Genomic DNA, 14,411 nt, shown 5'->3' with positions numbered 1-14,411 from the left:
AATATTTTATGAGAATTTGTTATAAATACTCTTTTTGAGATACTCCTTTTCAAAAATACCATTTTTTGAACATTTTCATTTTACCCTCTTTTACACAATTACAATATGCTAAATTAATTTTTAGAATTTTTTTTAGGTTTGGGTTCTCAATTTTATATTTAGGGTATGTAGTTTTAAGGAGGTAGGATTTAGTATTTAGGGTTTAGGGTTTAGAATTTAATCATTTTATATATTAAAAAGGGTATTTTTCAGAATGGACACAATGAAAGGCTATTTTTGAAAAGTGACATAGGAAAAGGGGTATTCTTGAAAATGCCCCTATTTTTTTAATGTATTTTTGATAAATAAATAAAAATGATAAAATGATTTTTATAATTTGGTATATATAGTAACTAATTTTGTTAATACAGAAAATATACCAAAAACAATATAATAAAACTATACCACCAAAATTTTATGTGTAGTAAATTTTCTCAAAAAATAATAACAAATATATATCTTTTCTTTTTAAAAATCATTTTTAATTTGGAATCTTAAAAGGTGGGGGTTTTAAATATTTTTTTTTTTTACTTATTTGTAAGATTATGTCATTTGAAATATATCCAAGATAATGCTTACTATTTCTTTGTTTTTAATAAGAAAAAGAAAGGAAAAAAAATGAAAATTCTATTTATTTACATGAAAGACATATATCTAGAAGATAATTAAAAAACAAAGTTGATTTTGTAAAATTAAAGGTTGGTTTTGTAAAATCAAAGATATATTTCAAATGACATCCTTTATCCTATAAAGTACAAGTCATATGTCCAATCGAATTAAGCCACATTAGATATATCCAAGTCATTGCCAACTATTTCTTTGAATTTACAAAATTAACTTTTGTTTTTTAATTATCTTCTAGATATATGTATTTCATACACATAAATAGAAATTTCATTATTTTTTTCCTTTCTTTTTCTTATTAAAAACAAAGAAATAGTTGGCAGTGTCTTGGATATATTTTAAATGACATAATCTTATAAATAAGTAAAAATAAAAAAAGATTTAAAAACCCCACCTTTTAAGATACAAAATAAAAAATGATTTTTAAAAAGAAAAAGTATATATTTGTTATTATTTTATGAGAAAATATACTACACATAAAATTTTGGTGTTATAGTTTTATTATATTATTTTTGGTATATTTTCTGTATTAACAAAATTAGTTACTAGATATACAACACATTATAAAAATCATTTATCTTTTTTATTTATTTATCATAAATACATAAAAACAAAAAAAATATTACTTTTAGGAGAAAAGAAAAAAATAAATTTTGATTATTTTTTTATTGTCAACGCCGGTCAACACAGTCAACACCGGATTATGGCCAACCTCGAATATTTATGGTGTTGTACACATAACTTATGTTTGTTTATGGATGTTTTTATGTGATGATAATAATTCGCGTAATTAACAAGATGTTTATATTGTTTGTATGTATGGTTATGTGTTGGTGTATATTCAAGTAGCTGGCAATCATTTTTATTTTATGTATCTCTTTTTTAATAAAAGAGAAGTACACAACATTGTTTTGGTAGACTTTATAATTTTAATAAATGGTTATAAATTGTTACAAATAGGTTTTACATAGGTTATAGATTTTACACAAGTATCCTAATTACCCAAGTATCTCCTTTTTAATAAAAGGGAAGTACACAACATTGTTTTGGTAGACTTTATAATTTTAATAAATGGTTATAAATGGTTACAAATAGGTTTTACATAAGTTATAGATTAATCCATATATTAATTGGTTACATGTTGATAGTTTATATATTAATAGTAACAAATAAAACCTTAATTGTACCCGAAAATCTTAAACGGGATATTCTAAATTGATAGTTCATGGATATTCCAAACTTTATTTTCAGAAGATCACGTTGTTTTCAAAGATCTACGATCACAATATTACCAATTTATTTTCCTGAGATTTTATTGATAGACCACAACGTTAACCAAGTTATTAATGGGAATAAAAATATACTCTCAATCATAAAAAGAAAGTACACAACTTTTTTTTGTATAAAAAAACGAAAGTACACAATTTTTTGTAGAATATATAATTTTTATAAGTTGGTTACAAAATAGATAATATATTAAATATAGGTTCGTTACAAAAAGAAAAGTTATAGATGAAATCCGTGGGCTATATGAAACTACGAATACACTTAAGAATAACTCAAAGAATCCTCTTAAAGATAATATTCCAATGATTTATACAATTTTCAAAAAAAATCTTGATTATTCCATATATTATTACACCATATATAGTGTTAGGCATAACAATATAATGTTAGGCGTAAAAATGAATAAAATTTTGGTAATTAATCACACTTAATCGTGATTTCCGAGATTTTATTGTGGATTTCAAAATAAATCTGACCTAACACCCTTCCAAGCTTTTAATATAAATCAATGTCTTTAAAACCGAACCGGAAAGTGAACCAGAAGTCTTTCGGGTCCGGTTCACTGGGTCAATAAATCGGACTGATTGAATTACGGATCAATTAGTTTATTAGTTTGATTACATTTTATGAATATAACATCTACTTTTCTATAAATATATGAACAAAACATACATAGTTAAGTACTAAACAACTAAAATTAAACTTTTAAATGATTAGATAAAATAACTAACTGATTCTTTTATAAATAACAACATTTATTTTTAATTTGGTTTGAGTTTAAAGTGTGACCAAAATAAAATATTTTAATTTGAGACGACAATCCGGTCTGACCCGCCGGTTCAACCCGCCGGTTCAACCACCATTTCACAGGTTTTTTTGCGGGGTTTTCTGGTTTTTTGCGGGTTTTATTTGTTAGGTTTTTAGAGATTACCCGGACCGGAATACCTATCGAGTTGTGGTTAGATCAAACCTACAGGCCGGTCCGGTCCTGTTTAAAAAACATTGATATAAATCATTCAGATCTCCATTCACCAAAATACATCTCACATATTCATACAAAAAAAAAATAATAACAATTATTTCTTAGTTTACAATGCTAAACCGTCTTATAACTTATATTTTATTTTGAAACTATAATATAGATCAAAAAAATTTCAATACATGCTCTAGCACGGGTCCAAATCTAGTTATGTGAGAAAATGACAAATTTTGTTGGTTATATATACTCATGTTTGTTAGTAATGAATACCAAAAAAGTTGGTAATTATTCAATGATAATTTTCCCAAATTTGTTACTACTATTAAGAAACATATGACCAATTATGAATGTCTCATCCAAATAAAGAGATCAATTATTTATGTAACTAGATAATGACCCGCGCTGGTAGCACGGGAAATTTTTTTATTATTTGTTAATAATATGTTTATGTTGTATTATTCATTTATATACTATATAATATAGTACTAAATGTTTAGTTATGATTCATATTAAACTACTAATAGGTAGGCCTGGAAACTACTACCGATACTCGTATTCGATCCGTTTTTCGGTTTCTATCCGCCCCAAAAAAAGGTACCCGCAGCTTTAGGGTCGAGTGAAAGGTATAATAATTATATTGTCCATGAATAATGATCGAGTATCGGATATTAATTTAATTTTTGAGCGTTCCGTTACCCGTCTCATTACCCGTTTTATTACCAGACTCATAAATACACGTTAATATTTTGTAGAATAATGTTACCAGCGTGAGGAAATATTTATGTAAATTTAGATTTGTTTGTTACAAAATAATAGTAGAAAATTTATTAATTCTATACATTTTATAAAATCATATATTTTATTTTGCTTAAGGTCATACTCTGATTTCGACCCGTAGTTGGTACTACTATTTTGGTTTGGTGCAATATCAAATTCGTTAATTATACATTTGGTAAAGCTAAAAAAACCAACAAAACATGTATTGACCCGTGATTTGGTATTATAAATTAATGTGATCGTGTTTAGAGATCTTAATATACCAAATTTACAAATTGAAGTTATTGGTATAACATGTTATATATTAATTTTATAGGTGCAATTACAATTAGGTTATGAATATTATCAACATTATACACTTAGTAGTGTTTATATAGTGAATATTGTGTATAAACAATTAATTTTTAGCCAATTAAATAGTTTCTTATTATTTCCTAAGATTTATGAAACAATAAATAGAGTTTTATTATTTTGTAAACAAATCTAAACTTTTCTTTTGTTTATTAGAATAATTAAAATATAATAGCATTTTCGTAATATGTCACATTAGAACTGCTTAAATTTTTAACAACATAGATTAAATAAGTATATAGATATATTTTAAAAATAGAAACAATGTTGTATCTTAATTTTAATATATATTTGTTATTATTAAATGATTTAGATATGTAAATATTTAATCTTAGTTTTATAAATAAATTTAAGTTTTATATTTTTTTTCTAAATAGTTTGTTATTGTTTCCTAAAATTTCTAAAACAATAAATAGAATCTGTTTAATTATTTTATTACATAATTTCGAGATTATTTTATTATTATTTTATTAAATAATTCCAAAATTATTTTATTAATGATTTTTTGTAATCTAATAAATTAATAATTCCTATTTTTTAGGTAATCATTTTTCTGGTTACAACAAATTAATATTAAAATTCTGTTATTATATTTTTGTATTGAAAATACAGTGGTATTTTGTGTAATATCTTATATAAAGCAAGATTATTTGTTTATAGAGTTGCTTAAATAATATAATAGAGATAATAACACTACTTTTTATTATTTGACATTGTTCTCAACACCGAACCGAAAAAATCTAGTTATGTGAGAAAATGACAAATTTTGTTGGTTATATATACTCATGTTTGTTAGTAATGAATACCAAAAAAGTTGGTAATTATTCAATGATAATTTTCCCAAATTTGTTACTACTATTAAGAAACATATGACCAATTATGAATGTCTCATCCAAATAAAGAGATCAATTATTAATGTAATAATAGCACTACTTTTTATTATTTGACATTGTTCTCAACACCGAACCGAAAAAATCATAAATTGATAATGAACACAAAGCTAAACCGGGTAAAAATTGTTTCGAATTCGGTTTACCTATGAAGGGTGCCACGTAAACCAACATGATCCGTTTCTCTATTTAGTAGTCCAGTGAAGAAGCTCTCGAATCATCAACTTACACGAGAGCGAGAGAGCGAGATAGCGAGAGAGAGAGAGAGAACAAAAAAAAAAACAAAAATCTCCGGTGAATCAGGAACCGTACGTCGGAGATTGTTAAAAGACGATGGCGGGACAATCACGGAAATGGATGATTCTGGTAGCGACAATCTGGATTCAAGCATTCACCGGTACAAATTTCGATTTCTCAACGTACTCTTCGAATTTGAAATCGGTTCTAGGGATTTCGCAAGTGCAATTAAACTACCTCGCCGTCGCTTCGGATCTCGGCAAAGTTTTCGGTTGGTCATCGGGACTTGCACTTTTGTATTTCCCTCTCTGGACGGTTCTCTTCGCTGCGGCGATTATGGGTTTCGTTGGTTATGGCGTTCAGTGGCTTGTCATCACTAACGTTATCTCTTTGCCTTATATCCTGGTAAAGACAAAAACAAAAAATTTAACATGTTCTTCTTAAAGTCTCTTTTGCTTTGATCCTTGAATACATATTATTAAAGTTTGTATTTTTTTTTTTTCTGGTATAAACATTTTCTTGATTACTAATATTGAAATCAAGATTTGAATGTTTGAGAGAAGAGTCGGTGATGGTTGAACGGTTGATTAGTAGTTCAGTTAGTGAATTAGTCATCTGACTTGTTGGTTGCACGTGTTTTGGTTTTGCTTTGTCATGGTTTGATGACTGTCTCGAGAATCTTTATTGTTGTCTTTGTGATCGGATCTTAGTTTTGTGTGTATATAAAATACTTTCTCTTTGTCGCATTTAAATAGTTTTGGAGTTGGGTTCCTTTCTTCTGAATTATTCTTTTTGATGAGTAGGCGCATTAGAGGATCTTTGTCATGTGGTTAATATAATATTTAATTTTCAGATAGATGTGTTTATGTGTATATGAGATTATTTTAACTATCTTCCATTGAGCATAGTCAATTAAAAATATATATTTTTTTTGAGTTTATGAGGAAGAATGAATAACCACTTCCTTGGAGAGAAGATTGTGATCAAACACAACATTTTGTTAGGAATTTTTTGGCTATAAGTATTGATTTTTACAGAAGTGTCATTGTATGTACCGAACTTGCGCGACTAAAGTATGGGTTTTGTGATGTTATGGCAGGTGTTTCTGTGTTGTTTGTTGGCTGGGCTAAGTATCTGTTGGTTTAACACAGTCTGTTTTGTGCTCTGCATCAGAAACTTCCCAGCAAACAGATCACTTGCACTTTCTCTTACAGTGAGTTTTAATGGCGTAAGTGCTGCTTTATACACTCTTGCTTACAACGCTATTAATCCTGTTTCTACACAGCAATACCTTCTCTTAAACTCCCTTATACCTCTTGTTGTCTCCTTTGCTGCTCTTATTCCTATTCTTCGCCAACCGCCTCTTGAACCTCTTCCACCAGATGGAGTTCGAAGAGATTCTTTCATGTTTCTCTTGCTCAACATATTAGCGGTATTTAATGGTGTTTATCTGCTTCTCTTTGGTTCAAAGACTTCTGATGCAACCTCAGCTCGTCTTCTCTTTGGTGGATCAATTCTTCTTTTGATTCTCCCTCTATGCCTTCCTGGTCTAATCTATGCTCGCAATTGGTATCTGCAAAATATCCACTCCAGTTTCCGTTTGGAAGGTTCTGGTTTCATTCTTGTTGATGTCGATGAGCTTGAGATGCATAAAGGAATGGTGACACGTGAAGCCAGCCGCGAAGGCTACCAGTTGCTAAACGATGATGTAGCGCGAGCCATCATTACTCCTGATCTGAAGAGTTTCATTGAGGACGACGACAAATTTTGTTGCAATAAGCTCGTTACAAGAAATCAGCTTGGAATGCTTGGAGAGGAACATCCTCTATCTTTGCTCTTATGCAGATCAGACTTCTGGCTTTACTATATAGCCTATTTTTGCGGTGGTACGATTGGACTTGTTTATAGCAACAACCTGGGACAGATTGCACAATCTTTAGGACAAAGTTCTGAGACAACAACTCTTGTCACGCTTTATTCGTCTTTCTCATTCTTTGGTCGATTACTTTCAGCAACACCAGACTATATCAGAGCGTAAGTCCCTCACACAAGCCTTTGTACTCTGGTTCTAGCATGATAAGAAGATTATGTTGTTACTGAAATGTGAACTGTGCAGGAAGGTTTATTTTGCTAGAACCGGGTGGCTAGCCGTTGCTCTTTTCCCAACCACAATTGCTCTTTTCTTGTTGGCATCATCTGGAAGCTTGGCAGCGTTACAAGCAGGAACAGCTCTAATCGGTCTAAGTTCGGGTTTTATATTTGCAGCAGCGGTTTCTATCACATCTGAGCTTTTTGGACCCAACAGCGTCGGGGTTAACCACAACATCCTCATCACAAACATACCTATAGGATCGTTGGTGTACGGTTTCTTAGCTGCTTTGGTCTATGAATCCCATAGCATGGCTGGGTCAAAGACGGAGTCGGTTATATGTATGGGACGAGACTGTTATTTCCTTACGTTTGTGTGGTGGGGATGCTTGTCTGTGGTTGGGCTAGGTTCAAGTGTTGTCTTGTTTCTGAGAACTAGAAGAGCGTACCAACGTTTTGAACAAGATCGGATAACTTCGAGCATGCTCTATTCTTAAAAATTTCTCCAATGATTTGGGAAAATTTTTGAAAATGACAGACACTTGTGCAAAGATGTGTTAGTGCACAGAAGTTTTGATCCTTTTTGCAGAAATAAGAAGAAAGAGGGAATCTTAGGATGCTTGTTGTGGCAATGGATGGATAAGTTGGATCCGGAAATTGAATATTGGGGATATTCAAAGCTGTTTAGCGACCTGGAATATTTCCTATTGAACCAGCCTAACCGGATCAAGAGTTTTGTTTTGTTTCATGTGTTTTAGACTCGTGAAAATTTGAATAAGTAATTGGTGTTAGTGTTAGCGTCCCAAAAGTCCAGTTCTCCTCGAAAATGTTTCATATGTGGAGAAATCACGTGTTGTGTGTTTTATGAAATCCCCCTAAACTTGCTTCAGTATTGTATCATCCAAATTTGTTAAAAAATCCCCAACTTGCTTTAGTATTCTAATAACAGAACAACACCAAAACAAGAGTTTTTGGTTCCTGTTCAAAACGGTGTAGCTTGGGAAAATGAAGTAATGGGCCAGACCAATTTGATAAAACCCACCAAGACTCATTCATCTCCTCCAACGGTACTATCGCAAGAAGACAAACGATAAGGCAAACAACCTGTCATTGAAGACCATACGGAGATCAAGCTGTCAAACCGCTTCACCACCCTCGATCCATCAAGCTCAAGAGGATTGTGACATATGGCAGAATACTCTAGAGCAATCTAGAGACATCTAGGGTTTATGGAGTTTATGGTTCTTTAGTATAAATAAGATTGTAAAAATACTCTTGAAGGTTAAGCAATGAGAAATTAAAAGCTTCAATCTTGTTAAAGCGTTCTTACTTTCATGGTATCCTTGTTCTGTTAACTTTGATGGTGATGGTGTATGTATTAATGATAAGGCCACAAAGAAGCTTCTGGTAATAGGAAGTCTGCATAATGATCAATACCGTCTGGAGGATCCAACGCCTCAAGTCTTCTTCTCCACACAGATGCACTCGACTAGTGATGAAGTATGGCATAGAAGGCTTGGTCATCCGAATGTGCAAGTCCTCCAGCAGCTTGAGAAATGCGGTTCCATCTCAATCAGTAAAATTACCAAGACAGTGTGTGAGGATTGTCAACTTGGCAAGAGCTCAAGACTTCCATTTTCTGTTTCTTCTTTTTCTGCATCTAAACCTCTTGAGAGGGTTCACTATGATTTGTGGGGACCCTCTCCAATAATGTCTGTTCAAGGATTTCAGTTCTATGTAGTGTTTGTTGACTATTTTTCGAGGTTCAGTTGGCTTTATCCTCTCAAGATGAAATCTGATTTCTTTCAAATATTTGTCTTGTTTCAAAAGATGGTGGAGAATCAGTTTGAATGCAGAATCAAAGGGTTTCAATGTGATGGAGGAGGAGAGTTCATTAGTACTCAATTTCTGAAACATTTACAAGAAAATGGAATACATCAATTCATCTCTTGTCCTCACACACCTCAGCAAAATGGTTTAGCTGAGCGCAAGCATAGGCATGTCACTGAATTAGGTATGTCAATGTTGTTTCAGAGTAAGACTCCTCTAAAGTATTGGGTGGAAGCTTTTTACACAGCCAATTTCCTGATCAATCTCTTACCAACGTCGACTCTGGAAGACTCAATCTCACCATATGAGAAATTGATTAACAAGAAACCTATCTATACGGCTTTAAAGTCATTTGGTTGTGCGTGTTTTCCAACACTACGTGACTATGCTTCTACAAAGATGGATCCAAAATCTCTGCAGTGTGTGTTTCTTGGCTATAACAAGAAATACAAAGGATATAGATGCTTGTATCCTCCTACTGGAAGGGTTTATATTAGTAGACATGTTATTTTTGATGAAGCTGATTACCCCTTCTCAACAGTCTACAGAGATCTTAAACCGAAAATAGTCACACCATTGATGTCCGCTTGGCACAAAAGCTTCATACCGGTTAGTGCAGGTACAGAACAACAATCTGCTCCACCGGTTCCAGATATCTCTCCGTCATCAGGTAACTCACCAGTTCAGGAAGTTTTAAGTACACTTGCGAATGAGGAATGTCCTGAGCGTACGATAGGCCTTGATTCTGACTCTATAGGCGACAACATTCTTCAATCGCAAGCCAGTACTCAACCAGTGCCACTAACTGATTTTACTGAAAGTGATGATGAAGAAGAGACTGCTCCCATTACTAATGCACATCCAATGGTCACTAGAGGAAAAGATGGTATCCGCAAACCAAATCCAAGATATGCATTAATGTCTCACAAGGTCTCTTACCCGGAGCCGAAAACTGTCACTGCAGCATTGAAAGACGTGGGATGGACTGGAGCAATGGGGGAAGAGATGTACACCTGCAAAGAGGTAAACACCTGGTCTCTAGTGCCTCCAGAACCTGATATGCATATATTAGGAAGCAAGTGGGTTTTTTCGTACCAAGTTAAATGTTGATGGTACTTTGAACAAGCTAAAAGCACGTTTAGTCGCACAAGGATTTGATCAAGAGGAAGGAATAGATTACTTGGAAACCTTTAGTCCAGTAGTTCGAACCCCTACAGTGCGAATGGTTTTCCATGTTGTAGTCAGTAATAACTGGGAATTGAAGCAAATGGATGTTCAGAATGCTTTTCTCCATGGAGATCTTGAAGAAACAGTCTATATGAAGCAGCCAGCAGGGTTTATTGACAAAGATAAGCCGGACCATGTGTGTCTCCTTCACAAGTCGTTATATGGTCTGAAACAATCTCCCTGCACATGGTATGACAAGTTTAGCACCTTCTCCTGGAGTTTGGCTTTATATGTAGCTTATGGGATCCATCTCTCTTTGTGTACTCTCGCAACAACGACATGATTTTTCTATTGCTCTATGTCGATGACATGATCATCACTGGTAGCAACTCTCAGACTCTTACTCACTTTCTTGCTGAACTCAATAAACATTTTCGCATGAAGGATCTGGGTAGAGCACACTACTTTCTCGGCATACAACTTCAGCACTTCCCTGATGGTATGTTTATGTCACAGCAAAAATATGCAGAAGATCTTCTAGTTGCAGCTCAGATGCAGAACTGTGCTCCAATGCCAATGCCTCTGCCTTTGGACCTGGACAAAGTTCCTGATCAGCAAACAGGTTTTCCAGAGCCAAGCTACTTCCGGAGCTTAGCTGGGAAGCTTCAATACTTAACATTAACGCGGCCATATATTCAATTTGCGGTAAACTATGTCTGTCAGAAGATGCACAAACCAACAAATTCAGATTTTCACCTGCTTAAACGCATTTTGCGTTAAGTCAAAGGAACCATTACGATGGGAATGACCTATACAAGGAACAACGACTGTACTATCAGCGCTTATAGTGACAGTGACTATGATGATGACAAAGTTCTCACAGCCTATAGCGACAGTGATTATGCAAACTGCAAGGCTACAAGAAGATCTGTTGGTGGTTTATGCACATTCATGGGTTCAAATCTTATCTCCTGGTCCTCCAAGAAGCAGCTTACTGTTTCGGAAAGTTCTACTGAAGCAGAGTATAGGAGCATGTCTGAAACGGCCTCCGAAATCAAATGGATGAGTTCTGTCTTACGGGATCTTAATGTTCTTTTGCACACGACTCCTGAGCTATACTGTGACAACCTCTCGGCAGAGTACTTACCAGCGAATCCAGCTTTTCATGGTCGTACAAAGCATTTTGATGTTGATCATCACTATTTTCGAGAACGTGTGGCATTGAAGACTCTAACCGTGAGACACATTCCAGGTCATTTGTAGACAGCGGATATCTTCACCAAGTCGCTTCCTTACGATGCATTTTCTCGTTTGAGATTCAAACTTGGTGTTGGTTTACCACCTACACAAAGTTTGCCGCGGGAAGTAATGGGCAGACCAATTTGATAAAGCCCACCAAGACTCATTCATCTCCTCCAATGGTACTATCGCAAGAAGACAAACGACGAGACAAACAACCTGTCATTGAAGACCGTACGAAGATTAAGCTGTCAAACCGCTTCACCACCCTCGATCCATCAAGCTCAAGAGGATTGTGACATCTGGCAGAATACTCTAGAGCAATCCAGAAGACATCTAGGGTTTATAGAGTTTATGGTTCTTTAGTATAATTAAGATTGTAAAGATACTCTTGAAGATTAAGCAATGAGAAATTAAAAGCTTCAATCTTGTTAAAGCGTTCTTACTTTCACTAACAAGTGTACAGTTTAGGGGGAATATTTCCTATTGAACCAGCCTAACCGGGTTAAGAGTTTTGTTTTGTTTCATGTGTTTTAGACTCGTCAAAATTTGAATAAGTGTTAGTGTTAGCGTCCCAAAAGTCCTGTTTTCCTCGAAAATGTTTTTTTTTTTTTCTTCGAAAATGTTTCATATGTGGGGAAATCACATGTTGTGTGTTTTATGAAAAACCCCATCAACTTGCTTCAGTATTGTATCATCCAAATTTTTTTTTAAAAGTCCCCAACTTGCTTCAGTATTCTAACAAGTGTACATTTATTGTATTGGATTCCACTTTGTAATCTGTAGTATGTATGATTTCAGTTTTCTTGTTATAAAAGTAATTAGGATGAAAATCTGCTATCTCATACCCAACTTTTAAACAATAAATTTTATATCCAAACCAAATCAAATCTATACTAGTATTTTTGCAGCAGTTTTTGCTCAAAAATACTTTTTGGAAAGTTTTTACATTTAATGTATTGACTTTAATATTAGTTACCAAAACTTCAAAATTAATTATAGGTAAGATTTAAAAATAAAAAAATCTTTCTACCTCATTCAAACATAAATATATGATTCCTTTTATTTTTATTTGAATTTATATTTAAATTATCATGAATTATTCTATAATACATTTAGTTAATAAAAATTGTGATTTTTTCCTGCATATGATGTAATACAAAATTTAAAAAACGGACATATAGTACTCAATAGATGAATAAAAAATACATGTACAATATCCCACCTCGTCTAAAAAAATTGGGATACAAAATGATTAAAATGATCAAAATGATTCTGAATACAAATGAGTAGAAACCTTGATTTATCAGGCATTCAAACTTTAAAAACTTTTATTTGGTTTATTCTGGTTCTTTATTTTAAAGATTTTTAAAAGGTTAAATATGAAAAATATTCAAAACTTTTAAAAAGTTAAATATGATAAAATATTATACCGTAGATACACAATAAAGATTAACAATTAAGATGATATAGTGTGAGTTAAAATATCTCGGGACGGGGTTATATAGCGGGACGGGTTTTATCGATATTTATATAAATTAAAATATATCATTAATTCGGTGTTACACGGGTAAAACATCATTTTTTATTTTGTTAACACTGTCAGTATCATAGAATAAACATATCTAATTAAATTAATTAAATAAATATTATGTAAAAATAAATTATATTGCGGTATTATATGGTCTATTTAACAATTATTCTATAATTATAACATATTTAACCAACAAATACAACTTCTAATTTAAATATTTTAGTTATAAATAATTTTGCCTCGTGGTACACCGCGGATCCTAGTCTAGTGAAATAATACATCTTTTGTCATTGTTGTTGCGTGGCATCCACGTCCTATTAATGATGTCGTTGCCACATCATCTTTTAAAACAAACATAAAACTAGTTTTTTTTTCTATTGCCCATCGCCTATCATATGACGAAACTGTAAAAGTTTTTTTTATGTTTTAGGAATTAATATATATATTTTCGACATTATCTAATATTTAAATAGGGGTTATAAATCCGAAATTTTTATTGCTCTTTTAAAAATCGTCAAATTACTTTAAGTGAAAAACATAAATCCAACACTAGTCTTATATAGGCCTAAACATAAAAACCAGATCCGAATATCTAATTCGGAATCCAAACAACCCAAAAAACCAGATTTAGATTGGCTAAAAACTTTATTGGATTCTATTTTTCAATATCCGTAGATTCAGGTTAAGATCGGTAATATTCAGTATCTGTTTGGATACCTATCAAACCCAAATATATAAACATATTAATAATATTTAGTATTAATAGAATTCAATTTCATAAAATTATGATTATAATTTTGAATATATTTAACTAGTTTTATACCTAAATATAAAAAATAATTAAAATATCTAATATAATTTGTTACATAAGTCAAAATTTAGCTAAATTTATTTAATTTAGTTATTTTAAATAATAATATTTAGTATTAATATAATTCAATTTCATAAAATTATGATTATAATTTTGAATATATTTAACTAGTTTTATACCTAAATATAAAAAATAATCAAAATATCTAATATAATTTGTTACATAAGTCAAAATTTAGCTAAATTTATTTAAATTTAGTTAATTTTAAAGATTTTTTTTCCTGGTATCAGGTTGTTTGGATACTAATCAGGTTCTGAAATTTGTAACTTGAACCCGATAGTACCTAAACCGAACTGAACCCATATATCAAAATACCCAATTGGTTATAATTTTTTAAGCCGTTTTCCCGAACCTGATTGGATAATACCCGAACCCGAACGGGTTACCCGAATGTCCAGCCCTAGTCTCTTATATATTAATCAAAAGATCATTTTTTAGTTGAGCACAAAAAAAATTAATTACATGTATTACCATTGGAATGATTATATTTTAAGAATA

At 32.0% G+C, this 14,411-nt stretch overlaps 1 protein-coding gene across 2 annotated transcripts; it reads left to right on the top strand.

The window, feature by feature from the left end:
- Nucleotides 1-5,064: 5,064 nt before the first annotated feature.
- LOC104771741 (protein NUCLEAR FUSION DEFECTIVE 4) lies at nucleotides 5,065-8,584 on the top strand. Of its 2 annotated transcripts, XM_087506517.1 has the most exons (4): nucleotides 5,167-5,589; nucleotides 6,284-6,412; nucleotides 6,567-7,218; nucleotides 7,301-8,584. In XM_087506517.1, the coding sequence occupies exons 3-4, from the start codon at nucleotides 6,590-6,592 to the stop codon at nucleotides 7,767-7,769; spliced, it is 1,098 nt and encodes a 365-aa protein (XP_087362643.1). In that variant the 5' UTR covers nucleotides 5,167-5,589; nucleotides 6,284-6,412; nucleotides 6,567-6,589; the 3' UTR covers nucleotides 7,770-8,584. The 2 variants fall into 2 exon arrangements, with proteins under 2 accessions (XP_010494618.2, XP_087362643.1); XM_010496316.3 differs by having other exon boundaries at nucleotides 5,065-5,589; nucleotides 6,284-7,218.
- The last annotated feature ends 5,827 nt before the right edge of the window (nucleotides 8,585-14,411 follow it).

Source organism: Camelina sativa, chromosome 20 (assembly GCF_030686135.1).
Source record: "Camelina sativa cultivar CO46 ecotype springtype chromosome 20, ASM3068613v1".
NCBI lineage: Eukaryota > Viridiplantae > Streptophyta > Magnoliopsida > Brassicales > Brassicaceae > Camelina > Camelina sativa.
This window is presented reverse-complemented; position numbering and strand designations above follow the sequence as displayed.